We start from the raw sequence: 26,305 nt of genomic DNA on the forward strand, positions 1-26,305 counted from the left end.
GTGTAGAGTAAAAGACTTGGAGTCTGCAACTGAATTTGTGCCTGAGTCTGCTACTCACTCATGCCGTATGCGTGGGCAAATCTCTTCTGGTCTTGAGAATATACGTGATCTGCAGTGCCTGGGTTTGAATTCCTTACTCATGACCTTTGGGACATTGTTTGCAATGGTACTCGGCGTCTTCTGCTTTCCTTGCCTCAGCTAAGCCATCCTTAAGATGGAAATAAGGCTTAGATCTCTGTGCTTGTGTTGTAGGATGCTTAATGAACACGGATGTTCTGATATCCAGAGAAGGGTAGCAAAAACCAATGAACCCAGTTTTGGTCTTACGATGATTTCTTTGGCACTACTGAAGTCATATAAATATACACTGGCTTAAAAGAGATGAAAAACCAGTCAGACAAAGAACATAACAGTGAGTATGAATACAGAATATTGTTATCTTGTTTCTAAACAAAGCTGGCCAATGTTAGATACTGACTTATTTAGAAGATGTAGCTGTAGTTGTGCTCCTTGTTCTGTTTTTCTCTCTGCTAACCAGGCTGCGCTCTCATTCTCCAAGAGCTCTCAGCTTTCACAGGGTGAAGGCTTGGGAGAGGATCACGGTTAGGAGTATTGTCCTGGGGAACTAGAAAAGCAGAAGAATATTGCTGCCAGGAGAGGAGGAGCAGCATCATACTGATTACCTAAAGAACCCACCTAGTGTGAACAGGTAACTGCTGTGCATAAATAGTCCTTCAGTGGAAGGAAACGTTGTGTTTGCATAGGAAACTCCTCTGACAGCTCCCTTGGGGGCTATCAGACAGGCTGTGTGGTAGGATGAGCCCAGGGCTGGGGCCAGCTTCTGCCCAGAGTGACACCCCAGCACAGCAGGCAGTGGCTGTAAGGCAGCCAGGAGCCTCTGTCGCGGGAGTTTTATTTCAGGCTTTGCTGTTATTTACTGGATTGTGAGCGTGTCTCTTACGCTCCCCCATACCAGAGGCTCTCAGGCACTGGTTTTGTCCTCTCTGAAGTCGCCAAAGGGCCAGATGTCACCAGTGCTTCTGGATTCAGGTGTTGGCTGGAGCAGTGAAGTTCTGAGCACAGTGAGGCAGAATGAGGTCTGGCTCCGGAGGTCAGAGCTGCCGCCTGCACCATCTCTCCAGAATGCCGGTCTGCGCCGTGCGTCTCTCTCGCGCTTAGCAGGGAGGCAGAGCAGTTACTTATGGCCAGGAGAAATTTGCAGATTAATAAATTACTGTCTGTAAAACACTTTGAAGATAGAAAGCCCTGAGCAGCTCCTCAGGATTATTACTATATAGCTCTTATTCTACTGACGGGGTTCCAGTGGCCTTATTTTCCTTATGATTTGTGACAGCCCCAGAAGCTGAGAAGCTTATTTTAGTGTGTAAAGTCAAAAGAAAAATAGATTAAACTGCATTATTGTTTTCTAAAGAGACTAAATCCCTCCCCCATCATCTTCTCCTGGGATTTCCTGACTTCCTCCTATTCTTCCAATCTCAGCTTCTTGCTGTCCTAATTTAGGACATGATTTTCTAACCATCCGTACCCATCTGTGAGTTACTGCGGTTGTAGAAGTTTATGGCGCTTGGGGGCATGAAGTTATTCAACACTGAGGGTGTTGAAAGGTGCACAGCCCTGAAGTGAATGGAGATAAAACCTGCAGAGCAGAGCTGGCCTGGGTGCAGATGTGTAACCACAGCCGCCAGCCTCCCTCCGCACCAGCCAGAGTCGTGCCCGCTGAGGAGATAAGACCTCACGTCTGCTTCTTGTCAGCTGAGGAAATAGGTCGTGAGGGGTGAGTTTTGCGCAGGCATCAACATGACGTGACCCATCTGTATTGAAATGCAGAAACGTGTGGAGGAAAGCAGCCCATTTTGGGTGTGTTGCTGATGTGATATTGGAGGGTTGCTTTTGCTCCTCGGTGTGTATCAAATAGGGTGTCAGGGGACATCGGGGACCTGTCTCCTACCCTCCTTATCCATCATGTCCCCCTGCTGCAGCTGCACAGTTTTGTTCTCAGTCTCATATGTTTTATTGCACACAGGTGACTTCTGCCAGGCTCGTAGACCCTTATGGTGCATTTTATTGCCTGCTGCATTTTTTCAGTTCCCGTCCTCATCTGAGGACAAGTGCTGCAACGTTTTTTTAATGCAGGCATCCCTGTGGATATTTATGGTGGGCAGTGCAGAATTGTTGACTGTATTTTAAAGCAGGCAACAGAGACCATGGCTAAGTGCAATAACTAGGCTGCATGGGTTTAACTAAGCAAGCCTGTGGCAGAGCCAAGAGTTGAGCTTGGACCTTGTCAAGTCCCAGTCTGATGTCCCAGGCACACAGAAGAGCCCCTGCCAGCTTGAGCACAGCTCTGTGGTGGTGCTACTCAGGTAAACCTCCTTTTCATGCTGCCTCTCCTACAGATGATTTTGCAATGGGCCCTTCTGTTTCCTCTCTCTATCTCTCTTCCTCCTGTGCTGCTCTGCTTTGCTTCATGCAGCAATTTCCTCAATGAAGTGGGATGGAAAGTAGCTATTTGCTCCTTTTCTCCTTCAGGCTTTGAAGCAGTTCATACCCCTACCTTTATCGTTTTGATCTCAATTTTAAAAAAAGCCTCCAGGAAAACATGTCAAGCTTGCTAGAGAAAACGGAATACTTTTTTTTTTTTTTTTTTTTTGGCCCAGTTGCTGGAGGTAACCAAAACACTCTGTGCCACATACAGTAAACACAGCTTTACGCACAGATAGAGAGTGAAGGCATAGAGCTCACTGTGGAGGAGTTTTAAAAGACACAAACAACAACTACCCCTCCCCACGTTACAGGCTGTGCTTGATTAGATAAGGAAACTCGGAGTCAGGAGCTATGGGCTCCATTACAGAATCATCATTTTTTGGATGTCATGCCTTGGCTGCTTCCTCTGAAGTCAACAGAAGTTTAGGCAGTCAGCTTGTTTTTCGTGAATTTGGCAGAGAGGCAGACCGTCACTAGCGTTTAAAGTAGACTTTCAGGATCTAAAGTTAAACAACCACAATGTGTAAGTGCTTTTGAAAATTATGAGCTATTCTGCAACAGAAAGTCCTTTTCCTTCTTCCTTTCTTAGCTGTCCTATCTATTTAAATTATAAAAGCGGTTGGGGGGGGAGAGAGAGAGAGAGAGAGAGAGAGACTCCGTCCTCATGCGCAGCATCCAGTGGAGCTGCTTCCATGGGGTGAATCACAGCTCACTGTCAATGCAGGATGAATATGGTGAGACTTGGGAGAAGTATAAAACCACGTTGCCAGTGCCATTGCAGCAGATCTGCGTGGATGGGGCTGGGCTGCGTGCAGTGCGTCGGAGCCGGTCACAGGGGGGTTTGTGCCAGGACCACTTCCAGTTACTTCCTCTGTTGGAGAGGCTGTGGGAGGAAGGCAATGAGGTTATGACAGGCCCTTTTTGATGTGTTTCCACTGGAAGTCAGATTATAAATTCCTGCAGAGTTCACGAAGCTTCCAGGCTGAGCCTCCACGACAGCGTTGAGCTACAACCACTTTTTAGGCATTCTCTGACCACTATTGCTGCTGCGGAGATAGTGGGAGCAAATGGTGAGAGCTAGCTGATCTTGGCTAGGGCTAACCCAAGTTCTCTGTCATTCCCACCAATTTCAGTGTGCTTAGGTCTGTGCCTCTACTCCCAGTTCAGGAAAGATGTTCTCATTTGTTTTGTTCCATGTTACCCTCCCTCCGCCGTGTTGTGCGGTCAGATGGGATACAGACTGCACAGGAAACACTGCCCTGCCACGCTGCCTAATTGCTCAGCTGCTGCGTGAAGTATGCAGCCAGGGAGCACGGGGTGCTGGTGTGCAGGATGCGTGTGTGAAAGGAAAAACGCAAATGCAGTGGAAAAGTGAGTGCTCCTGGCACCGGTGCGAACGGAAAGCGCACCCACGCGTGGCTGCTGGCCACAGCTGGTACCTCCTGTGCTCACAGCGCAACTCCTCCATTCAGCCTGGCTTCCTCTGCTTCCTTCTCACTGACTGCTGTGAGCTTGAAAGAGGGTGGGGGTAAAATTTTTTTTAAGGTAGTAATGATTAATTCTCACTTAATCGCTTTGCGTGACCAGCTTTTTCTGCCTTATTGATCCCGATTCTTTCATCAAGCTAACCGCTGGCCTGGCTGCGCTCCCCAGGTGGAGGCTGACTCATGTCAACTTTGCTTTAAGATAATGCAGCAGGGACGGCCGAAGAAAGTAGGAAGCTGTTGAGATAGTGCAGCCCCATCTGCTGCTGCTGCTGAAGTGGCATAGGGAAGAGGGGTCTGCCGTGTCATTCAACCAGCAGCACTGGTGGCTTCATGTCCTGCTGCTGCCGCACGGCCCCAGTCTGCATGCAAGGCAGGTCCCCTCCCAAAATTAGAGACGATTAAAAAGGGAGCATCAATTTGGCAAATGGCAGGGTAATTTTGTGTCGGCATGATAGATGGCTTCTCATAAGGATGGCTTTTTATTATTTCTTCACAGAAATTTTAACTGGGGAAAGCCCTTGTTTGTAGCCCCAGGGGAGGGAAGGTGTGGAAGTGGTGTGGAGCCGGTAGAGTTTTGGTGGTTGAGAATTTTTTTTTCAAATGGAGGTACTTAAAATGACTGCATAGAAATGCCAAACTGTGGACAAAATGGGACGGCATTTCTTGATGTGGCCTTACTCTGTTTTTCTTTTTTGATCCATGGTTAAGCAGTTTGTGTTTTCTTGAAAAATCCAAATAATTGCACCAATTTCATCTCTGTTTTGACTGTGTGGGTGCTTATAATGGGTGCTGCAGATGCATCTCAGGAGCATTTCAGGTGTGTGTATGCAGAGCTCTGTTCCAAAGGGGGTAAATCAGTGTAATAAGAGAAAGGTTGGGAAAGGTTTCCAGAAATGTCTGTTTTCACCTTTATGCAGCTGAGCAACATAATTCTTTTTTTTTTCTCTCCTTTCATTTTCTACTTTGCATCTGGAGAAGGCACTTCTTCAGCTTTTGTTTGGCTTTTGAGGAGGAGTCTGTTTTGGGATACCTGCTGTTTAAGGGTGTTGTAACACCAGATTCAGAAACAGTACAGATCTGACTATTTCTGTAACAGAAGAGGTTTCTGTCCCTTGTAGCAGTAGTAGATATCCCTATGAACATGGATTGCAACATACAGTCCAAGCAAGGAGTACATTTGGAGTTAACTTTGCCAGTTCACCTAGATCCCAGTGTGCATCAGGGAGGAGCAGTAGCCCAGCAGCCCACCCGTATCTTTATCTCAAGGCACATGAAATCAAGATGGACATCCTTACCCTGACCTTTCTGTCTGCACTTTCTCTTCCAGTGCTAGAGGTGGGTGTTTCCTTCCACCATGCACCCTCCCTCCAGCCTGTGTAATCCTTTTCCCGAGCAGGGCTGTGGAAACAGGACCATTTCTTGCTTTTTTTGTGTGTTGTCTGTCACAGGTATGTATTATGGGTCATAGACTGCCTTGCTGTGTGATTACAGAGCACCCAGCAGAAAAGAGGGGTCAGCTGAGGCATCTGCAGTACACCTCATCAGTAATAAGAAAAAGATGGCTTTTTTTCAGAGTGTTTTGCAGAGGCGTTTCTAGGAGGATGCATTTGTGGGATGGTGGATTTTTAGAGATTTTATTGTATCCCTCAGTCATGTGCATAGTGCTCCATTTGCTGCAGCATGGAAGGGACCATGGAGTTGCATATAGCTCCCCCATCTCTTCATTGGTTTCTATTTGTTAGTGAACTCTGAAGTCACAGCATGAAAGCTGAGCCCACTCAATTTAATCAGGAGCTGCTCTTAACCCCAACGGCTGTTTTGTGCAGGAAATATTTCAAGAGAGAAGAAACTCACTTCCTAGGCTTAGCCAGTGAAAACGAGTGTGAGTTGCTGCAAATGGGCATAGCACTGTAGAAGTTAGTGCTGTTTCTCACAGTTAGAACTGGGTCTTTGTGTCTTTCTGCAATGTCCCCTCAAATATTGTTACTGGAGTCAGGATATATCAATGTGTGTGTGTGTGTGTGTGTGTATATTTTTTTATTATTGTTTTTCCATAGTGGGAGCTGCTTCATGCCAGTGAGGTTCAGTGTGAAGTCATGCCATTTTTTTCAGGCTGTCTCCGGTTTAGACTGACATCCAAGTAGCTGCATGCTGATGTTAGCAGCAAATAGGCTCTGAATGTCCAATAAAGGTTAAAATAGTGGAAGTGGCACAAAATGTTGCAGGGAGCTGTTGGATGCAAATAAAATTATAGCAATAATAATGCGAGCAATCCCTCTGCTTTACACGCGTGTAGGGAGTGCAGCCGGCTGTCTGGGCTTGACCCAGCCACTGTGGCAAAGGGTGTTGCTGGCACAGGGAGAAGAGCCACATCGCACCCGAGGAGGGAGAAGCTCACAAAGGTGTGTGTGTGAGGGATGCCTGCAGTCCCCTCACGTGCCATGTCAGGCAGAGTCCAGCTATCTCAGGCATAAAACACCCCAAAAAATCAAAATAGCAGTACTACCGTCAGCATGGCACAGGGAGGAGGGAAGTTGTGCAAAGCACCACAACTTCTGTCCTTGGTGTTTTATGCATGAAGGAGGTCTCACTCCAGCCCATGGTGTTTCTGCCATCTCTGTTGTGAGCGATGGGTCGTGGCTTTGCTCCCTGAGCCCTTGGAGCCGTGCCGGGCTGGCTTTGCCCTGGCAGCCAGAAGGAGCCCTTGCCAGGAGGGTGGCAAGCGCAGCCTGTGATCTCAAGCTGCATGGCTGCTCCTGTGGTCTTTGGTGTAGCTGCTCGTTAGCAGCATGGTTATGTGCTGTGTTTGGGGTTCAGCTCGGAGCACGCAGCACCCAAAGGTAGGACGCATGTGGGGAGCCTTAGGACTAGCTGTTTGGTGTGACAGTGTTCTTGAAGTCAGGCGAATTAGCCAGCTCTGAGACAAAATCTCCAGGTACAGCTCTTATAGTAAAGAACAGTAACAGTCGCCTCTTCCCCAGCCAAGACGACAAGGCCCATGCATTGCTTTTGAGTAATCTAGGAAGAAAAAAAAAAAAAAGTTGTATTTGTTTTCAATAACTCATTCAGGTAGAACAGGTAAGTAGTTTTACAATGCTGATTTATGAGCTGTTGCAAAATGCAAGAGCTATTCACGGTAGCAAATTTCATTGATCTTGACTCCAGGAATTTCAGTACTGTAATGTTTTATGTAGTTTTCTTCCTCTTCAGTCCTGCCATTTGAAGTAATGAGGACAATTTGCCTTTATGCAGTCCCAGAGGAGACAGCAAAGTCAGGTGCCAGGAAGAAAACCTGGGTGTCCTGATTTACAGACCCAGGTCTGCTCCTTTCAGAGGGAAAGCTTTTCTTTATAAAAACAAATGCCCCACAATCCGTGCTGTATCATGCAATTAGCAGGCAGTCTCTGGCAGGCTCATTTGTCTCATTTACCACACTATGGAAACTTGCCCATGCCTAATCCAGTAGCTTAACCCCACCAGCGTAAAGCAGCATACTGGTTCCAGTTGGCCTTGACCATGGTGGTGACTGGTGACTATGCACTTTCCCATGGTATAAGGCTTCCAATAGTGTTTTGGTCTTTTAAAATGAGCCTTGGTGATGGCTGTGGTAGCAGGTGTAGTGGATGATGCTGTGCAGTTTTGAAATAAATAGCTACATGTTTCTTAGATGACGAGCGATGGCACTCTCCAGCCATTTGGATTTGGGGTTCCTACTAGCAAATACTTGTACCCTGGGTAGCTTCACTGCCTCATCCTAGCCCAACTCCCTCTCTTCCTCCAGAAGAAGCACTCTGTCATATGGGTGTTTGGCATACCACAGGAGGAGCAGTGCAGTTTGCATTTACATTTGTGTGTAAACCTGCCAGAAGACATTTCTATTCTTACTGGCCCAGATTCCTCCTCACTGTGACTAACCATTGCTGAGCTACAGGAGTTAGTGTTGCTGCCTTTAAGCGCTGTGGGCCATCTTCTCAAAGGTTTATCTCTTTGCTTTTTTTAATTAAGTATGAATTTGGGGCCAAGCTACATCCCACTGTCTATTTAAGGAAGATAAAATGCCAGAAATCCTGCTTTGGGCCTGTGAAGTCAGTTCAGAAGAATTGGTCTCAAAGAGCATATTGTATTCTGTTTTTCCTCTCGGTCCGAGGTCTTCTAATATCTGCAAACCAGAGAGGCTTTGCAGTGTCGTCTCTGGTGTGCCTGTGATATGCTGAGACACTGCTCCCAGGGACTGCTGCAGGCAGCACCCCCCTCTCCTGTTCGACTCATTTGGGGCTCTCAAACATCAGGCTGCCCTAGCTAATGCCTCCCAGCACCTACAAGAGATGCGCTGGGAAGTGTGCCGTGCCATGCTCTGCCTTGTCGGTGCGGGGAGACGGGAGATGCAGTGACAGCAGCTTCTCTGTGTGTCTCGGCTGGCGCCGGCAGCGCGGGTTGCTCTCAGGTTTGCCGACACCCTCGTACCGTGCTTTGCTTGCACAGAGTCCTTTTGTGACTGGGCGTCCTGATGGGTAGGAGGAATGGGGTGGAGAGGAACACTCGGAAGAGAAATGGGTTTTGACTGTGCTGTTTGTCCTGAAACTAGTCACTAATGACAAGGATAAATTAAAAAAAAACAAAAAAAAACCAAAAAAAAAAAAAAAAGAAAAGAAAAAGGGCACTGCACAGCTTTTTCTCATGCTGCCCAGTTTCTATGTCAGCCTGAGTCTGCTGTGAGCCACGCTGAGCCTGTTGAACTGTGCTTGGGGATTGCACCTGGAGGCTGCCTGGGGATCCCCAAGAGAACCTGCTGCCAGTCGCTACATGTCGCTTATTAGTGCTTGTACTCTCTGTGTTATCATAGCGTGCACAGGTGTTGTGTGAATGCATCACAGGAAAGACGGTCCTCGCTCCCAGAACCCACAGTTCAGCTTCTTCTGGCAGGGGCAATGGCCCATAGCTCTAAGGGAGGGTTGATATTTGCGTTGTTATTTTTTTTCCCCTCTTATTTCAACACCTCTATTTCAATCTTCCCTGTCACTGTGCCTGGATGCACACACACCTCTAGTGTTGTTTTCATCCAAATTTTATCTTCCCACACAAGATTTTAGGATTGAATTTTCTTGGAGCTCTCTAGGAAGCCTGGTGTTATGCAGGAATATCCTATCCTACCCTACTGTCCTGATGGGGGATAAATAACTTCGAAGAAATGTAGGAGATGTACAAATGAAAGTAGAGGTTTGCAGGTTCTCTAGAAACGAACACAGTATTCTTGTTCTGCTTTATAAAAGCCCAGTTCGCTTCCTCTGAAAACACTACCCTTTTGCCTCTGATTTTAATGGGGACAGGACCAAGGGCTGTGGGGAACCTGGGGAGAGCTGTTTTTCTCATGCAGACTTGCAAACTAAGGTACCTTGTTCTTCCTGGCTGCAGAACGCTGCGATGACTGGGGTGTGGACACCATGAAGCAGATCCAGATTTATGATGGGGAACCTGCCAAGATCAAATGCCCACTTTTCGAGACCTTCTTAAAGTACAACTACAGCACAGCCCATTCTGCTGGCTTGACCCTGATCTGGTACAGGATCGGGCAGGACCGGGATCTGGAGGAGCCCATTAATTTTCGTCTCCCAGACAGTCACATCAGTAAGGAGAAAGACACCCTTTGGTTTTGGCCTGCTCTTCTCAATGACACTGGGAATTATACGTGCATGCTCAGGTAGGTTGTGCAGTGCAGCTTCTGTATGTCTTCAGTATAATCAAAGGACTCTCATGGAAGTGAGAAAATTATGCTGTTAGCACCAGATCTTTCTGTAGGGAGAAGACCATTTACATAAGCATTAATGGGAAAAGAATGTTACAATTATAAGACCGCTCAGTGCTGAGCCAATTTACATCGTAATAATTCTTGGAGCCTTGCAAACATTAATGAGTGTGCCTCTCCTTGCTGGCTGCAAGTGTCCGTGAAAATATTATTGCTGAGCCCATGGCAAAATCCACAGGCACTCACCATTAAGAAGTGATCTGTATGTCTAAAGTAAAAATAGCTTCGGATGCAGGGGTAATGTTTTGACTACATGCTAATTTGGCAAAGATTCATGAGACTCAGACTTCTAGGAAATTAAAAGTGTCTCTAAGTGTGCTACAAAATGAACATAGCATCTGCTATGCACTGAGCACAAGAACTCTTTTTGATCTTCCTCACATTGTCTCTTGTTCATCTCGTCTTTGACCCTATTATCTGCTTTACCAGCAGGGGAGTGGATGTTGCTTGTTAGTCATCTTTATAGGCTTTTCTGAGCTAGTGTGGCCATCTCTGATGGTGTTTTCTTTCCCATTTATAAATGAGTCAGCTAAGGCTGTATGTGCCTCATCAGTGCTATGATGCTTGTTATTACAGATGTGATTTTTATTTCATTCCACTGCTATGGGAGTAAATAAGTTTCAACTAATCACCCCTATCCTCCTCTGTCTTTAGAAATACAACCTACTGCAGCAAAGTTGCATTTCCCCTGGAGGTTGTTCCGAAAGACCAACACTCTTGTGTAAGCCATTCAATAAAACCCACTGAGGAGATGTTCTACTTGGAGCATTACCATGAGAAGATCGTATGTCCAGATATTGATGGGTTTTACCCTGCTAGTGTAACACCAACTGTCAAGTGGTACTTGGTAAGAAGGACTTATTTGGGCAGTAGGGGGAATGCAGTGTTGTATCTGAAAAAGCAATGGTTGGCATGAGAATCATGGAGCTATATTTCAGAGTCTCACCCGTGATGAAGCTGTTAATGAAGCTTTACTAATTTTAAGAGCTTTGTTTCCATTGAATTCAAGGGTAAAACTGCTCTTGGAAGGGAATTGAGAGGTAACACTGAAACTTTTTTGACCAGTGTGCACAAGTGCAGAATACTCTAGCAGGGATTTAGGAACCTCAGTTCAGCTGCAGGCAGTGTACCTGACCTGCTATGTAAACCAGTCACTATTCCTGTAAAGGAAACTGTGATTCATATTCCCTCTTCTGTAAAAAAAAAAAAACCCAAACAAAACCAAAAAAACACACCCCCCCCCCCAACCAAACAACAAACAAAACAAACAAACAAACAACCCCCCAAACCTGCTAATGAAAACAGCATTTTTCCAAAATCCTTTGAGGTCAGGAGATGAAGTTGTACATCAGGCCTTTGCAAGGACCATGGGTGCCCTGTTTGACACAATTCAGCAAACCTCTTGTCTGAAGATGGAGACATCCCTACTCCACCCTGAATATTGCTCTGATAATTAGGCTGTCTGCAGCCATCCTCAGGCTCTTGCCTACAGAATTACTGCTCAATTTTATTAAATTTTGACCTCAGTGTTTTTCTTTAGGTGGATGCCTTTAGTCAAGAGAGAATAAGAATTCTCAGGGGATGTGCAGCCAGAGGGTTATGGCACTGAATTCTCTAACCGCTTATAAAGCGCTTTTGGATTTCTAGATAGAAGGTTCTGTACGAGTGAATTTAATAATAAAGAAAGTTGGCAACAAATACATCTGCTGATTAAAAAAAAAAAAAAACAAACCAAAAACCCAATCCCAAACAAAAAAACCCCACCACCACCCCAAAAGAAAAAAACCCAACTCTAAAACCCTTCAGGAAAAACTTACTTTTGTATCCAAGAGGAGCAGTTTCACTTGAGTAGCTGAAATGCTTTACTTGTACCATTCATTGAAATTCACATCTCAACAATCAATTAGCAGAATGAAACAAAAAGCCCCATGGAAGTAATTTTTCAGGCAGCAAGTCATTCCATGCCTAATAAAAATCATTAAAAATGGTATATGACCCCTGTCTTAAACTGCCCCATTAGGATGTATCTGATTTGGAAATGTACCATTCAGAAATAATCTCTGAGAAAATGTGCACATCTTTGGGTTTTATGACAATCAAGATGTCATCTGCATAACCCTTTTCTGAAAAGGGATCTCTAGCTTGGTACTTGGCAGAGGTTTCTTGCCTTTCCTGACAGAAAGAGAAGAGCTATTAAGGTTTCTGTACTACAGATTCTCGTTTGCCAGTTGCCAATTTTGGGACCTCATCCTCAGCTGAAGTCAGTCAGGGTAGCTTAATTAGTCCCGAAAGAGTTAGACACGCTGACATCAAGGGGGACATGTCCTTTAGTCTTAGTATCCATTTGTGAATACATCAGCATTTTCTTCCTGTCTCTTTACTTTCACTCTTCACTCTGCTGAGGTGCTCACCTTGATTGCAAATGTAGTTCTCGATCAGAGATGTCTCTCTTATAAACTTGTCTGTATTTAAAGTGGGATAAAACTATGAGAGTCATCTGCTTCATCACCTCATTTTCAAGGTGAACATACCAGTTTGTATTCCAACATGCTCAAAGTTCATGGTATTTAGGTCCAACGTACATCACAATCCCAAGTATCATATTCATAGTATAAAAACCAGATCTTTGTAGTAGCATTTAAACCAGTATCTTTACTTTTGAATCCCCAAACTCAAGTGTTTTTCTGCCTAACTCCAGAACTGCAACTTGGTGGATGGCTTCTATGAGCGACACCCCCAAGGGTCCAGGCTTGTCATTGGCATTGTCCGTAGCGCGTACAAAGGGAATTACACTTGTATAGTGACATTCAAGGACCACGGAAGAACCTATAATCTCACCAGAACCATAAAGATGAAGGTGGTGGGTAAGAATGACTTTAAAATGTGTAAAATGCAGGTGGATGACTGCATAAGTGGTGAAAACAGCTGGAAGAGTCTGTCACAGGATCCATTTGTGGTTGTGCTCAAACTGCATTACCCAACTGACCTGGTATATTTTTGCTTGCTGGGGTCGGCCTCGTGTGACTGCCCAGGCACTGGAAGACCTACCCACCACCATGTCAAATGCCCCAAACAACACAGAGGGTGACCGGGCTTAGGCTGGTGAGGTACAGCCCATGAGATGGCCAGGGGTACCCTCTGCTGGCATGTGAATGCATAACCCTGGCACTCTTGCTCATTTTTGTCTCCAGTGCCCTTTGCTCATCATTATTTGTGGGATTGTCCCATTATAGCCAGTTTACCTTGGTCTTCTTGCAATCTCAAAGCCTTGAGACTGTTAATCAGCCAGGCAGGGCTCCAGTTACCCAGCCCAGTGCTTAGACAGGTCGTCCCAGGCACAAGGGCTTAGTCTGCCTGCCAGACAGAGCTTAAAAACCTAGCGAACAGTAGAGCACATGCTGAGTTCCATGGCAACTGCTGCTTTAAGAGCTGAATTAAATACTTGCGAAAGGAAATGATGTTTGTATTTTGTTTTTTAGAAGCAGCGATAAAAAGAAACTGGTAGAGGTTGTGCCTTGTGGGAGATGAGAGGGGTATGGAGCTCTTCTGATGTGAGAAGCCCAAAAACTTGTATCTAGACTGACCTGAACTTTGGAGAAGCCTCAAAATCTGGGTCTGGCCCCGAGTTTGGGGACTAGGATTAGATTTCTCTTTGCATGGAACTCTGCAGCAGGATTGTATCACACGTTAGATAGGGGCACGCGCAGTGGGGTGTGGGGGCATCATGAGTGAGGCTGTAAGGACCCCAGGTTCTCATGAAGTCCCTGTGGGGGGCTCTCTGTTCTCTCCTGCAGGATCTCCGAACAAGGCCTTGCCACCACAATTCACCTCTCCAAACGAGAAAGTTGTCTACGAAGTGGAAGCAGGTAAATTGCAACGCTCGCTGCCTGCTGTCACTGCCCTGGCAGCCTGCCTGCCAGGATGGGGAGACCCAGCCAGGCATGGAAGCTCTCCCCTTCCACTGCATCCCTGGTGCTTTCCCCGGCAGAGCACACGAGCTGCCACAAGTTGCCTGGCGGAGAGTGTGGACTGCCAGTTCTTGATGCCAGAATAGGAGAGCATGGCTTTAAAAGTTTATTTTTCCAAGCACAAGTAAAGGTAGATATTCAGGCATGGAGATGCAGGACTGCAGCTGCAGAAACAGATGAAATGGGGACCCTCAGCTGCTTAGAGAAATTCCTGTAGGATCTGGTCTCAGCCCTGTCCCTGTCGTTTGTTCCAACCCTCCCTCATTCAGCCCCTCAGTGGCTTCAGCCTTCTGGCCACTTCTTGCTCATCTCTCCCTTCTTGGCTGATTACTTTCTAATGAATGACAGCTCTCCTTTTGCTGGCCTCACAGCATTGTGTAAAGGGGTACCATACCCCTTCCCCCACCCCATCTGTTTAGGCTGGTAGCTCTTTGGAGCAATTCCCTATCTTGAATGGATTGTGTCCCATTATATTGCTGTAATAAATGTGGTGCTAATGATGATGATTAGCAGGAGAGTCTTCACTTTAAAGCACAGCATTTTTGGCTCAGAAGGTCAGACTTCTTCCATAGTCACTCTAAGATAAAATCACTTATGAGCTGATCACAAAGATATTCACACTCCCAAGCCTGATCTTGAGGGGAAGTTAAATGCCTGAACAAGTGTTCCCACACCAAAATACTTTTGTGGAGCTGGATCCTTCGCTTTATGGCATCTGTCCCTTGTGCCTTGGGGATGATTAACACTGCCTGGCTTTCCAAGGAAGTGGTTGGCATGGAGCATCTCCCTTTGGGTGGGTCACTTGGTGCAGTCAAGGAATTTGTAACACATTTGAGAAGGCAGGATACTTCTTCCTATTTATTTGTCTGTCATAAATCAACATTTTCAGGGTGTTAAACTGTTACCAGGTGTCTGAAGGTGGATGCTGGCCTCATTCCCTCCTGAAAGGAGGCAGAGCTTAGGCTGGTAGGATCGCTGGAAAGCACAAAAGTCAAGGTGATGCTGTTCCTGCTTTGCAATACCTCACCATGGTCCTTTTTTCCCAGGAGATGACCTTGTTCTGTCCTGTGAAGTCTTCTTCACTTTCCTGAAGGACTCCCGGACTGAGGTGTGGTGGACCATAGATGGGAAAAACACAGATGACATCACAGACCCCAAGATAAAAGTCACACAAAGGTAACATAGTAATGTGAACTTTCATTTGTATCTAACCCTCTCTTGGGTCCTGCAGAGAGGTGTGGGTACAGACGTGCAATAGTCCCATTTTCCCTTGCAAGGGAGTGTGAAGTCCCCCGCTTCCCTGTTAATCGGAAACCCCTGTGTCTGCACCGTGCCATGATGAGCACCAGGACCTCCAGTGAGGATGCCTCCAGACCTGGACAGTATCCTGTCTTACAGAAGGATTTGAAGGAGCTTTGTTTACCAGTTCACATCATCACTTGTTCAGGTCCTGGTAGTGGTGCCAACAGCTGGTGCTATTGTGGGACTCCTAAAACAGGGGCAGACAGAATTTTCTTTACAGGAATGTTCCCAAATAGCATAAGTGATAAAAATGTTTCAAAAAACAGAGGATGAAAACAAAAATGTAGTATTATACTTAGTATTGATTAGGAGGAATAGAGATTCAGTTACATGAAGAACCCAAATGAGGTTCAAAGTTCCGTTTGCTGGGTGCTGAATTACATGTGGAAAGCAGTTGCTGCCCCAACTGGTTCACAAACGTATGTAGAAAAAGGAAAGGCAAAAGGAAATACCATTATCCTCATTTTGCAGATGATCAATTCAGGTAGAGAGAGACAAAAGTGACTCATCCAGGATTGCACAGACAATGCGATGTGGGCTCTGAATCCTGACTTCATGAGGTCTTGTTGCTTTGTAGGCAAGAACTTCCTTTATCTCTAAAATGCAATGTGACACAGCTGCAACTAGAAAATTATGAGTGGCAAAATAAATATTAAGGAAAATCAGATAAAGAAACAGCTGCAGCTGTATTAAAATCTGAAGTGTGTATCGATTTATAAATATCAGTTTAGGTGGTTTGGCTTTTTTAAAGAAAGAGTTGGGTTATATCAGGGAAAAGAGTATTTGCCACTAAGAACTTGCTGCAGTTTCACATATGTAATGCTCTAGTTTTTTTCTTACAGTGAAATTACTAGAGATTTTGAAGACAAAACTATCATAAGGACTCTAACAGTTGCAAAAGCCACACCAGAGGACTTGAAACGGAATTATACTTGCTATGCCAGAAACGCCAAAGGCAAGGACCATCGCCAGGCCATAGTGCGCATGAAAGGTAAAGTACTTGCAGAGCATGGGTGTGAAATGAGGCATGCTCAGAGAGGGCTGTTGGTTCTTCCTGGAGCCTTGCCCTGCAAAACAGTAGGGGAACAAATAATTCCATCAGGCCTTTTTCCCCGACACATGCTGTTGTGTATGCACTGCTGTATTATTGCTGTCATACTGCACCACTTCTCGGAGGCAGGGAGCAAAGGACAGATGCCACATATACCCTACCGTGGTCAAGTGCCTGGGAGAGAGAGGGATAGACAGACCTGTTGTTCTCATCCCATCTATGTACCACAATTGAAGCAGACCTGAGGGGACAGGCTGCTTGGAATGATTTTGTGTTACTTGCTTGTGTGAGGGTTTTGCATGATGCAACGGCTACCACTTGGCATCCTCCAGAAGGCAGACTGCACTCGTTGACATTGCTCAGGGAGTGAGACAGTCTAACCACGACACTCTGTGGTTTTACTCCTCGCTGTGATGATGCTTCAGTCTAGATACAGCCGTCTCAGCATGGATGGTATGGACTGATCCACCTCTGTTCAACGTGGTTTTTTTCCTATGTCTTTCTTTCATCAAAGACTTTGTTTCTGTTTCCCAGACCCACCTGTCAGTAATACGAACTGAGCCCTCACTATAGGTATGTGAGGTTTCCTGATTAAGGTGGATATTTCCCCCTCTGTATTAACCTCATCTAGAGCTTTAATACCTGCTTACTGTAGGTTGGAAGGAACAATAGACCAAACACACAACTGAGGCTAAAACCATTTGCCAGTGTGTTTATCCTACATACATAATTCTGCTGGGATGATAATGTTTGTACATGTAGCAGAAGTGAATCTAAAATCTTTGGATTCTTTCTCTATACAGCAGTGCCTAAATGCCGTTTTCTAGTGGACTCATCCACACTACCCTCTCTCTTCCTCCCCCGTCTGCTCCTGAGCAGTTGAGTGGGTTTGCTCTGAGCAGACCTGGTTACTCGCCACCCCTCCTTTTTGCTCTGTTCCACAGAAAAATCCAAGAACTGTCCCCGACTGCTGCTGGCAGAGAAACCTTAAGCTAAGCTCACTGCAGACCATCCCACTGCACATAAGAACATCAAGCATGCCAGAACCTAGCCCCTCAGCACTTGTCTTCCATTTTTTAGCAAGTAGCTATATATGTTGGCTCCAGCTCTTTCATTACATTAGGTTATATATGTTTCCTGCTTTTGCTGGATGATTTCCCTCTCCTTCTCATGTACTTCTGTTGCTCATCACCTAATGAAAATTGTTAAATTCCTTCCATTTTCTTTTTTTGTAATTCAGTTTCTAAGAAAACTTATTAAATCTTGAAATTTTGTCAGTTCTCCACTCACTGCTGTTCTTTTATTGTGCAGTTTGCCAGTGTGCATGTCAGCTGCCACCTGAATTGCCATAAAAATGGAGTTGCCCAGGGATACAGTTAGTGGAGTTATTTTCTGTCCTTAATACAAAGAAGCGTCAGTGGTGTGACAGACACCGTATGAGTTGGAGGGGGGCCTGTGATATTCTGGCTTGATGTCCACAGGTTGTCCTATTTGTTTGCAGGCATTTCAACTTTTCTGTAATGAACTCTGATTCTTCTTTCTTGGTAGAAAACAATCAGGCCATGGCTAGTTATATACTTGCTGTCAGTCTTGGGACAAGCCACAAGAACTGTGCGTGTTTGATGGGGAGGGAAAGTGGTGGCCATTGCCTTTATTTACTGCAGGTGAGCTTTGGCTGGCTCTCCTAGAAGTAGAGTGCTGTTGTGTTGCCCCAAGAGTTTGCATATAGTGCTGAGAAGGTCATGTTCACAAGCTGGCTTTGGACTGTGCAGGTGCTTTCCATCAACAGGTCATTCTACCATCTGCCTGCTCCCAGGGTCTTGCTCAGAGCCAGAAGTCCAGCCTGTGCTTTGACTTGCTCTGCCAGCCCAACCAGACCTAGTAGTCCAGAATGGGGACTCCAGGGTGGCCAGCCATCATGTGTCCTGCCAGAAAAACCTTGGCTTGGCCACCTTACTCTGAAGGGCCAGCTTGGCTCTTGGCTGTTCCTTTGTGGTATTTGGCTGCATGTGACACAGACTTGTTGCTGCTCAGCTGAAGGCCCAACCTGTTCTGTAAACCATAACCCCTATTTATTTTTGAACCCAGTTGTAGCACCGAAGTACACCGTGGAGCTGGCCTGTGGACTGGGGGCAACCATCCTGCTCATTGTGGTGCTGGTAGTCATCTATCACGTTTATTGGTTTGAAATGGTCCTCTTCTATCGGGCTCATTTTGGAACAGATGAAACCATTCTAGGTAAGGAGCTAAAGGGCTTACATTTATTTTATCCTGCTACAGGCTGGACCCTTCATTTTCATAGAGGAATCTTCATATAAGCTATTTTTAACCTTCTTCACAGCATAATGACATTTTGACCTTCCATTTCTATACCTGCATTCAGCTGTGTGGGTCATTTTAGAGCAAGAGGAGTCAGGTTTGGGTCAGGGGAAAGGAGAGAGAAGTCCTCTGTATTGTCTGCAGAGGTGAAGCATGGACATGTCAGAATCCCTGGGGCACTGCCCTGCTGATGCCTAGCTGTTTCATCCGATCTAGATGGTCAAGATAAGTCATCAAGTTTCAGTAAGTCCATAGTGTCTCTGGTGACTTTATGTAAGGATTCACAATCCAGGGTGATTTGCTTTAAAATGTGGGAAGGCATCCAAAAGGATGGGTCTGGAAATCACCCTTCTGTCCTCAGTTCTTCCACAGCTTCCCTGTGTTGCTGGGAGTTCATTTCTTGGGACTCTGAGCTGAGATTTCTTCCTCCGTAGGATGAGGAGGGTGTTCGAGCCCTCGCAGCTTGTGGTGTGAACCTGCCAAGGGGGTGCGGCGGCTCTCGGAGGGTGTAGGCAGGGTGCAAGTCTCTGTCTGGTGGGACTGCTCATGTGGATAGACAGCAATGAGAGGAAGCAATGTCAGAGGTGTCAAAAGACAAAAGGACCGTGGGCAGAATGGGTTGGTCATCTTGCTGTAGTCTCATGCCTTCAGTGACCCAGCAGTCTCCAAGTACCCTGCACGTTCAGGCTGGGTAGTCAAAGAGGCAGGGCTGCTGTCTTGTAACTGTGGAAATCAATGTATCTTAACCTGTGGTGCCTGGGCTCAAAGTGAACCTTCATATCTGCTTTTCCCATGAAGTAAGTCAAAGGCTCAGCATGTGCAGTATCACAAGTGTCTCTTCTGCTGTTTGTGTTTCTCTGCGCTTCCAATGCTCAGACGGGAAGGAGTATGACGTGTACGTGTCCTACGCGCGCAACGCGGAGGAGGAGGAATTTGTGCTGCTGACGCTGCGGGGAGTCTTGGAGAATGAGTTTGGGTACAAGCTGTGTATCTTTGACAGAGACAGCCTTCCTGGAGGAAGTGAGTATTTCACAGGGGGCTGTGCTCCATGTGCATCCTCTCTTTATTGTTCTTTGAGGTATTGATAATTGATAGGAACTGGCTTATCCAGATTAACTTTATCCTTTGGGTTTTTTTCCCCATCTCCATTAACGATCTCTTGTTGGTATTTTCTAATGTTTTTGCTTCACGTGACAATGTTGCAGATGCTCCAGGCCACCAAAAAGGCTGCAGTGGGCAAGTGGTGGTTGTTGCTCTCCCCAGGAGTGATGTACAGGAGTGATTGATCTATCAACATGAGGGAATCAGACCACTGACCTTCATGCAAACCCTCTAAGCTGCCTTAAAAAAAGGGGATAAAGTCAAGGCTAGAAAGAAAAGAGGCAGGGGGGGTGTGATACTGGACCAGACTGGTAGCTCACAGAGGGTAATGGTGAGTGCCTGTAAAAACCAGGAGTGTCTGCTTCAGGGAGGTGTGGAGAGCACCATGCCAACATCAGTGAGAAGATAATGTGCCCTCCCAGAAGGCCTCCCGCTCACCCTCATTAATTAGAGAGTCTGTGTCTAACATGGCATACAATTAAGTTGCTATGATTATGAGTACTTTGTTGCAGGTAGTGAGACTCACCTCTTCACTAAGATGTAGATTTGTTTTTCACTGTTTCAAGCTAAATTGTGCAAGGTTCTGGACACAGTGTCTGCTGGAGGGTTGCAGGGAATCACCAAGAATGGAAGGTTGTGAAACTCTCCAGATATGTGTACAGTCACACAGGTGCCACAGCAAGGGTACAAATCTAGCCAACGCTTTAAATTTCTAGTGTCCTGGGGACTGAGTTGGCTGTATGATCCCTGATGCCTACTAAAAGTTCAAAGCCTGAACTTTCACCAGTGCAGACTGCCCCACTTTGAATTCTTGGGCTTTGGGTCAGGACCCCACTGATGACAGAACCTGTGCTGATAAAGTCCATTAGGGTCCCTTTAGGGTAGGACAGGAGGGACTACTGCGGTCCCAGCCCAGCTGTCTGACAGAGGGAGCAGAATCAGTCTGGGATCTGTTATCTTTATCTCCTAGATCGTTGCCAGGACACAGCACCTCTAAGTTTGAGGGCAAATAAATACTTGTGCCTCAGGGTACAGGGAGACAGCTGCAATCCTGGTGCTGTTCCTTCCAGAGAGAGCCTGGATGATGTGGCAGGGCACCTTCCAGGCTCTGTTTCCTTGACGCCAGTGCCAGGCTCAGACCAGGTTTGCTCTGAGCTGTTCTCACCAGTTGTTCCTCAAGATGTACATCTCCTTCCTGTTCCCTCTACCACTTTTTGCCATCCTTCCCCTTTCCCTTTGGAGGGTCTCATTTTCCTCCCAGCACAACTCTCCTGGGTTCCCTGCCCTTCACTCTCACCCCCAGAGCGCTGCCATCCCTGCTCACTGTGGCAGTCACTACCAGCCTCAGCCCAGCGCCAGCCCTCCGGAGCACTGCTGCGGTGGCTCATCATCGCACTGCTGTTTGCCACACTGCTGGGGCTTCCCCGTTGCCTCTTAGCTAGGATTTGACTAATCTCCTTCTTGGGGAAGCACGGTGAGCCAGGAAATAGCTTTTGGCAGCTGGTGTCATGCCTCCAGAGTGTTCATCTGTGTCACAGGTAGAGAGTTATGTTGTCCTTGATGAAGAAACAGTGGGAGATGGATTATCCTGTGAGTTTGCTGACGGGGACTAATCAAATGTGCTTGACAGCTAAATGAAGTTGCTTGTCAGAGTTATTTTATTCTCCATTGTATTTTCTGACCAGTCAAGAGCGTTCCCTTGTCAATGAAGTGTGGGAGATCCTGCAGCAGACAGTGCAAGCACCAGGATTCACACTTACAAGGAGTTTTCACATTAATTACAGAAAGGTGCCTAAGGACAGTCTACCTGCAGATGTTAGAAAATCAGAGAGGATCCACAGTTACCATGACTTGTCTCCAGCATAAAGGGTATCACTTTTGGGACACTTCATTAAAAGTCCTCAGAGCAGTTTACTTGTCACTTCTAGAAACACTCAAATCTGCTTTCATCGATGACAGCAACAGAAACAGCTGGATGAGTAACAGGAGTTAGGGTGGTAGTAGTTCCAAAGCAAATTAACCCATGAGGACATTCAGGGAGGGTGTAGATACTTACTGTGTGTATTTGGTGTGGGGAAACTGAGGCAAGAGGAGTGAAGGGATTACCCAGAGTCACTCTGGACATCTGCCAGAGGAGGACGTAAGCATAGGCATTCGGGCTTCCTGACGCCTCTTCAGGCTGAGTCTTTTCCTTGAGGTCATATGTTGTCCAGCTCCAATTTTCCTGCTTTGCTCCAGAGAGCCCCTTTTTCCACTCTCACTAGAAGGAAGCTAAATCTGAGCCTACCAGAGCAGCCCTCATGGCCATACGGCATCCTTATAGCATTGGGCGGCGTCACTGCCACGTAGTACAGTGCCTTTCAGATGTAGCTATGGCAGGCATCTCCGCGTAGCATGTGGAGGAGGAAACAAATCTGTAGGCAGCCTAGGGCTGGGAGTAGAAGATGTCACTGTATGGGGTAGTGGGTACCAGCCATGGTGTAGGAGGCCCTACCTGGAATCGCTTGCAGGGTTGGGAAGCACCAGTATAGTCTCTAAAAAGGGCCTCCAAGGGATTTTATTGTCCCCTTCAAGAGACACCTGGTGTCACACTAGCAGCTCAACAGCATGTTCTCCGCCATCACTAACCACCTCAATGTTTCTTTCTCCCAGTTGTCACAGACGAAACCCTCAGCTTCATCCAGAAAAGCCGACGTCTGGTTGTTGTCCTGAGCCCCAACTACGTCTTGCAGGGGACACAAGCCCTGCTGGAGCTCAAGGCTGGTCTAGAGAATATGGCCTCCAAGGGCAACATCAAAGTCATTCTAGTGCAGTACAAAGCCATCAAGAAGAGCAAAGTGAAGGAGCTGAAGCAGGCCAAGGCGGCCTTGACTCTCATTAAATGGAAAGGAGAGAAATCCAAGTTCCCAAAGGGCAGGTTCTGGAAGCAGCTGCAGGTGGAAATGCCAGTGAAAAAAATTAGCAGGAGTTTGAGCCTTGAAGGGCTCATGCGTATCCCTGAAAAGTGTTTGACACCATCGGAAAACAAAACAAAACAAACCCCCAAAATCCACAAGTTAGGCCAGGGAGTGGGAAGGAACTCAGGGTTTTTGCCATGAAGGACTGTGTCCCAAGCATTTTAGAGGACAGTCATGTCTCCCTGTAGCTTTTCTACTGCCCTGGCAGTAGAGAGACCAAAGATGCATACACCTCCTCTCTGCAAATGCATGTCCTTGTCATCAACCACACAATCCCTGGGCTCAGCATCTAAATTTGGGCTATCCAGGTGTGATGCAGCCAACACCTTGTGATAGCATGGTATTTGCGTAGGCCAGTACTCCTAGCTCCAGTTCCTATGGGACTTTTGTTAGCATCTAGGACAGAGCTCCTTTCCTCTCCTAAGCAGCTTCACTCCTTCCTGGTCGTTGGTCCTTGTTGCAGAGGCTGGGGAACAGCTTGAAAGGTGGCTCCAGTATAGAGCCTTTCATGCGTGTCCCAGCTATATTGTGCTGATCATTGTGGGGGGAGCATAAACTCTTGAGGCTCCTCATCTTTGCTCCCCATGTTTCTGTAGGAGCAGGGGCATTCAGACAGTTTGGCAATGTGAAATGGCTGTTACGAAAACATTTTAAAAAAAGCTCCGCTAGGTGGTATTTGTATTGTAGCATTTCTACTAATAAGTGGTCAGTCTGTGGGACTCTGCTGTCTCTTGAGTACCCCAGATCCTTCAGGGCTGTAATGCTTGTAATCCACGGGAAACCTCTCATTAGTACAGGCCATGGAGCATGTCTGAGAGATGCCTTTTTGTAAACTCGGGGACTTCACAAGCACTGCAAGGAACGCCAATTTACTACTGAACCCGCCTACTGTCTCTGTGCTGCTGGCTGGGGGAAAGCATCACGCAAGGTGCTGCTGAGGCCTCTGGGATGACACTGGATATATATCCAACTCCCCAGGAGACCCTACAAACTTATTTGAACTTATTAAAAACCACTAGCTCTGTCCAGCTGGGTAAGACTATGACGAAAAGCTGAGAAAGTTGGGGTTGTTCAGCCTGGAGAAGAGAAGGCTCTGAGAAGACCTTATTGTGGCCCTTCAATACTTAAAGGGGGCTTATAAGAAAGATGGGGACAGACTTTTTAGTAGGGCTTATTGTGATAGGACAAGGGATAATGGTTTTAAACTAAAAGAGGGTAGATTCAGACTAGATTTAAGGAAGAAATTTTTTATGACGAGGGTGGTGAAACACTGGAACAGGTTGCCCAGAGAGGTGGTAGATGCCCCATCCCTGGACATATTCAAGGTCAGGTTGGACGGGACTCTGAGCAACCTGATCTAGTTGAAGATGTCCCTGCTCATTGCAGGGGGTTGGACTAGATGACCTTTAAAGGTCCCTTTCAACCCAAACTATTCTATGAAGACTCAGTGTTCTCTGCCTGGCTATGAACAACATCACCATTCATAATTCAGGGCTCAGGTTTAAAGTAGCCTTGGTGTTACAAAGCAAGTCTCCACCCATCTTGTTTCCAGCCCAGAGCTGCAGAACAGAGGATGTATCTCAGCTTCTGCAAGCTTTGCACAAATGGAAATATAAAAAACCATTGAGTACCAGTCCTTGCTTCAGTGGGAGGCAGCAGGCATAGGAGAGGACCTGGTGAGTTAACCCCCAGCAGACAGGCTTTTCAGACCAAGGAGGGGAGTGTCCCTTCCCTTGTAGGACAGACCAAAGCACAGTGGGACTCTGGCATTGACTGGTACTGTTGTTCACAACGTTTTCACATGAAACTACAAGCTCTGGGGGTGTCTCCATACTCCTGTAGCTTCCAATGCAAGGGCCTGCCCACTTAATTGTGGAATTCAGTATTACGCACACTAAGTGCATGCTTATTTTTTTGTTGATAATGGTTGCTCCTGAGTCACCTCTGACTCATGCTTTTGCTCTGTTGGTGTCCAGCAGGTGAAGCATATCTATTCCTAATGGCATTAAAAAAGCACTACAATTTGGAGTCTATGCACTATTCATCCAGCTGAGCAGGGAGGTTTGAGGGCCTCCCAGTAAACAGCCCAGTCTTAAAGGTGTGGGGCTGAATCCTGGCATCAGTGAAGCCCCTTGCTCTTAGCATCATATGATTAATGATGTTATTCCAGGGCAGCGGGGAGCCACAGCCACCCATACTGTTGGGCAGGTACTGTACAAATGTGGAACAAATAGAGCTTCTTTCTCACCGTCCTCTTCACCCCCCCTGCCCCAAGTAAGCTTTGCTTTAAGCAGGTAAAATTGCAGTCAGCTTCACTGAGGGCAGTGGAGCTCCTCATCTGCTCAGAGGTGCTTAACAGCTTTGCTGTTACAAGCTTTTCTACCGTGGCTGTCAGTGGAGGGACAGAGCTGCTTCTTCCCACACTCCGGAAAGCTTCATTTATATGAAATAGCACCCAAAACCATGCTCAGCTTTGTGAAGCCATTGCAACCACATCATTTTGCCCAGCTTCACCTTTTTGTTTGTGTTTTCAGCATCTCTGTAATCAGCTGCCAGATCTGCAGGCAGAGGAAAGGCCCCGAGGCCAAATCAGAACTGTGTTAGATTCCAATTTGATTTTTAAAAAATAGTCTCAAAAATACACATAAATTCAATTAACAACCCAGACCTCACCACATCACATCTCACTTTTGGCTGAGGTACCAAGAGAACTTCTGCTGATGTTTTAGTAAGACTGATTATTTTAGGAAGTTAAATTCACCTCATTTATCTTGCTGATTTTATTCAAAGAGTTTTCCAAATAAATAATAGACCAGGACTTTCTCTGGCATACATCGCAGCAGCCCTTGGTGCCATTGCAACCTCAGAACAGGATTACTGAGAGACATCAGCAGAGCACCCCCAAGGCAAAAGATGCGATGGTCTGAAAGGGGCCCGAGAAGTCCAGAGGGAGCAGTGTGGAAGGAATAGCACTGGACCAGCTCCCCTTCCGTGGGAGCTTTACCACTGGCATTGCTGGGAGCTGTCAGGTGAGGGGCAAAGCCCAGTCCCAGCCGTAATGCAGATCTGCAAAGCACCTCACATACGCCTGCCATTTCATCCTATGCCACGTGTGGTTTCCATTGTGGGATTCTGTCACAGCATCTGTCTAGTTCAGTTGATTCATTTGAGTTTCTGTGCTCTAACCTAATGTTTATCAATATGCAGCTCATACAAAGTTCCTCGTTGTTATTTCATGGGGAAATAGCGTGGCACAAATTGGAAAAAATATCTTCCCTCCCCCATGCCATTTGATGTTGTACAGCTGTTCCAGAGTTTTCCCTTCTCTTTTCTGTATGTTTTTGCCTTTATGTTATTTGGTCTGTGAAGTGTCAGTATTTTATTTTGCTTTTCAATAAAACATTTTCACTTTTGCATTTCAGTCCTTGTGCATTTCTCATAAGTATCATTTTCCTCCCCATTACGTCTGTGAAAGGCTCTTAAAGAAAGATGACTGTGTGTAGTCTAAGCATCGAGATCGTTTGGGGACACCTCCTTAGAGGGGGGCATTTTCCTGGCTGTTTCATGGTGTGCCTGCAGAGATCCTGAGGCACCACCACTGCTACCAGGGCCATGCAAGCAGAAACACAATGACACGCAGCACTCAAACGTCACCCAGCAGTGGGCACGCACACACAGAAAGTCTCTGACCCAAAGAGTGCTCAGTCAGCAATCACAAGATAGAAAAATGGGAAGGAAATGCCCTCCTTTTGCTTGAGAGACCAAGCCAGAATGTTGAACAGAAATCTTGGAAATCTGCCCTAACCACAGAA

The 26,305-nt window shown here is 46.4% G+C and overlaps 1 protein-coding gene across 9 annotated transcripts in view; it reads left to right on the forward strand.

The window, feature by feature from the left end:
• LOC115347332 (interleukin 1 receptor accessory protein) overlaps window positions 1-26,305 on the forward strand; it is a 50,120-nt gene that overhangs the window by 20,153 nt on the left and 3,662 nt on the right. For 7 of the 9 annotated variants that reach the window (XM_030028595.2, XM_030028599.2, XM_030028597.2 and 4 more), the window contains exons 3-10: window positions 9,405-9,690; window positions 10,450-10,642; window positions 12,494-12,659; window positions 13,590-13,661; window positions 14,810-14,939; window positions 15,908-16,056; window positions 18,205-18,354; window positions 19,312-19,455. In XM_030028595.2, the coding sequence (XP_029884455.1) occupies window positions 9,405-9,690; window positions 10,450-10,642; window positions 12,494-12,659; window positions 13,590-13,661; window positions 14,810-14,939; window positions 15,908-16,056; window positions 18,205-18,354; window positions 19,312-19,455 (1,290 nt within the window). Of the gene's footprint in view, window positions 1-9,404; window positions 9,691-10,449; window positions 10,643-12,493; window positions 12,660-13,589; window positions 13,662-14,809; window positions 14,940-15,907; window positions 16,057-17,060; window positions 17,390-18,204; window positions 18,355-19,311; window positions 19,456-22,188; window positions 25,915-26,305 lie in introns of those variants that run through there. The other 2 variants (XM_030028598.1, XM_030028600.2) reach the window with 2 other exon arrangements.

The sequence above is a fragment of the Aquila chrysaetos genome, chromosome 10 (assembly GCF_900496995.4).
Source record: "Aquila chrysaetos chrysaetos chromosome 10, bAquChr1.4, whole genome shotgun sequence".
NCBI lineage: Eukaryota > Metazoa > Chordata > Aves > Accipitriformes > Accipitridae > Aquila > Aquila chrysaetos.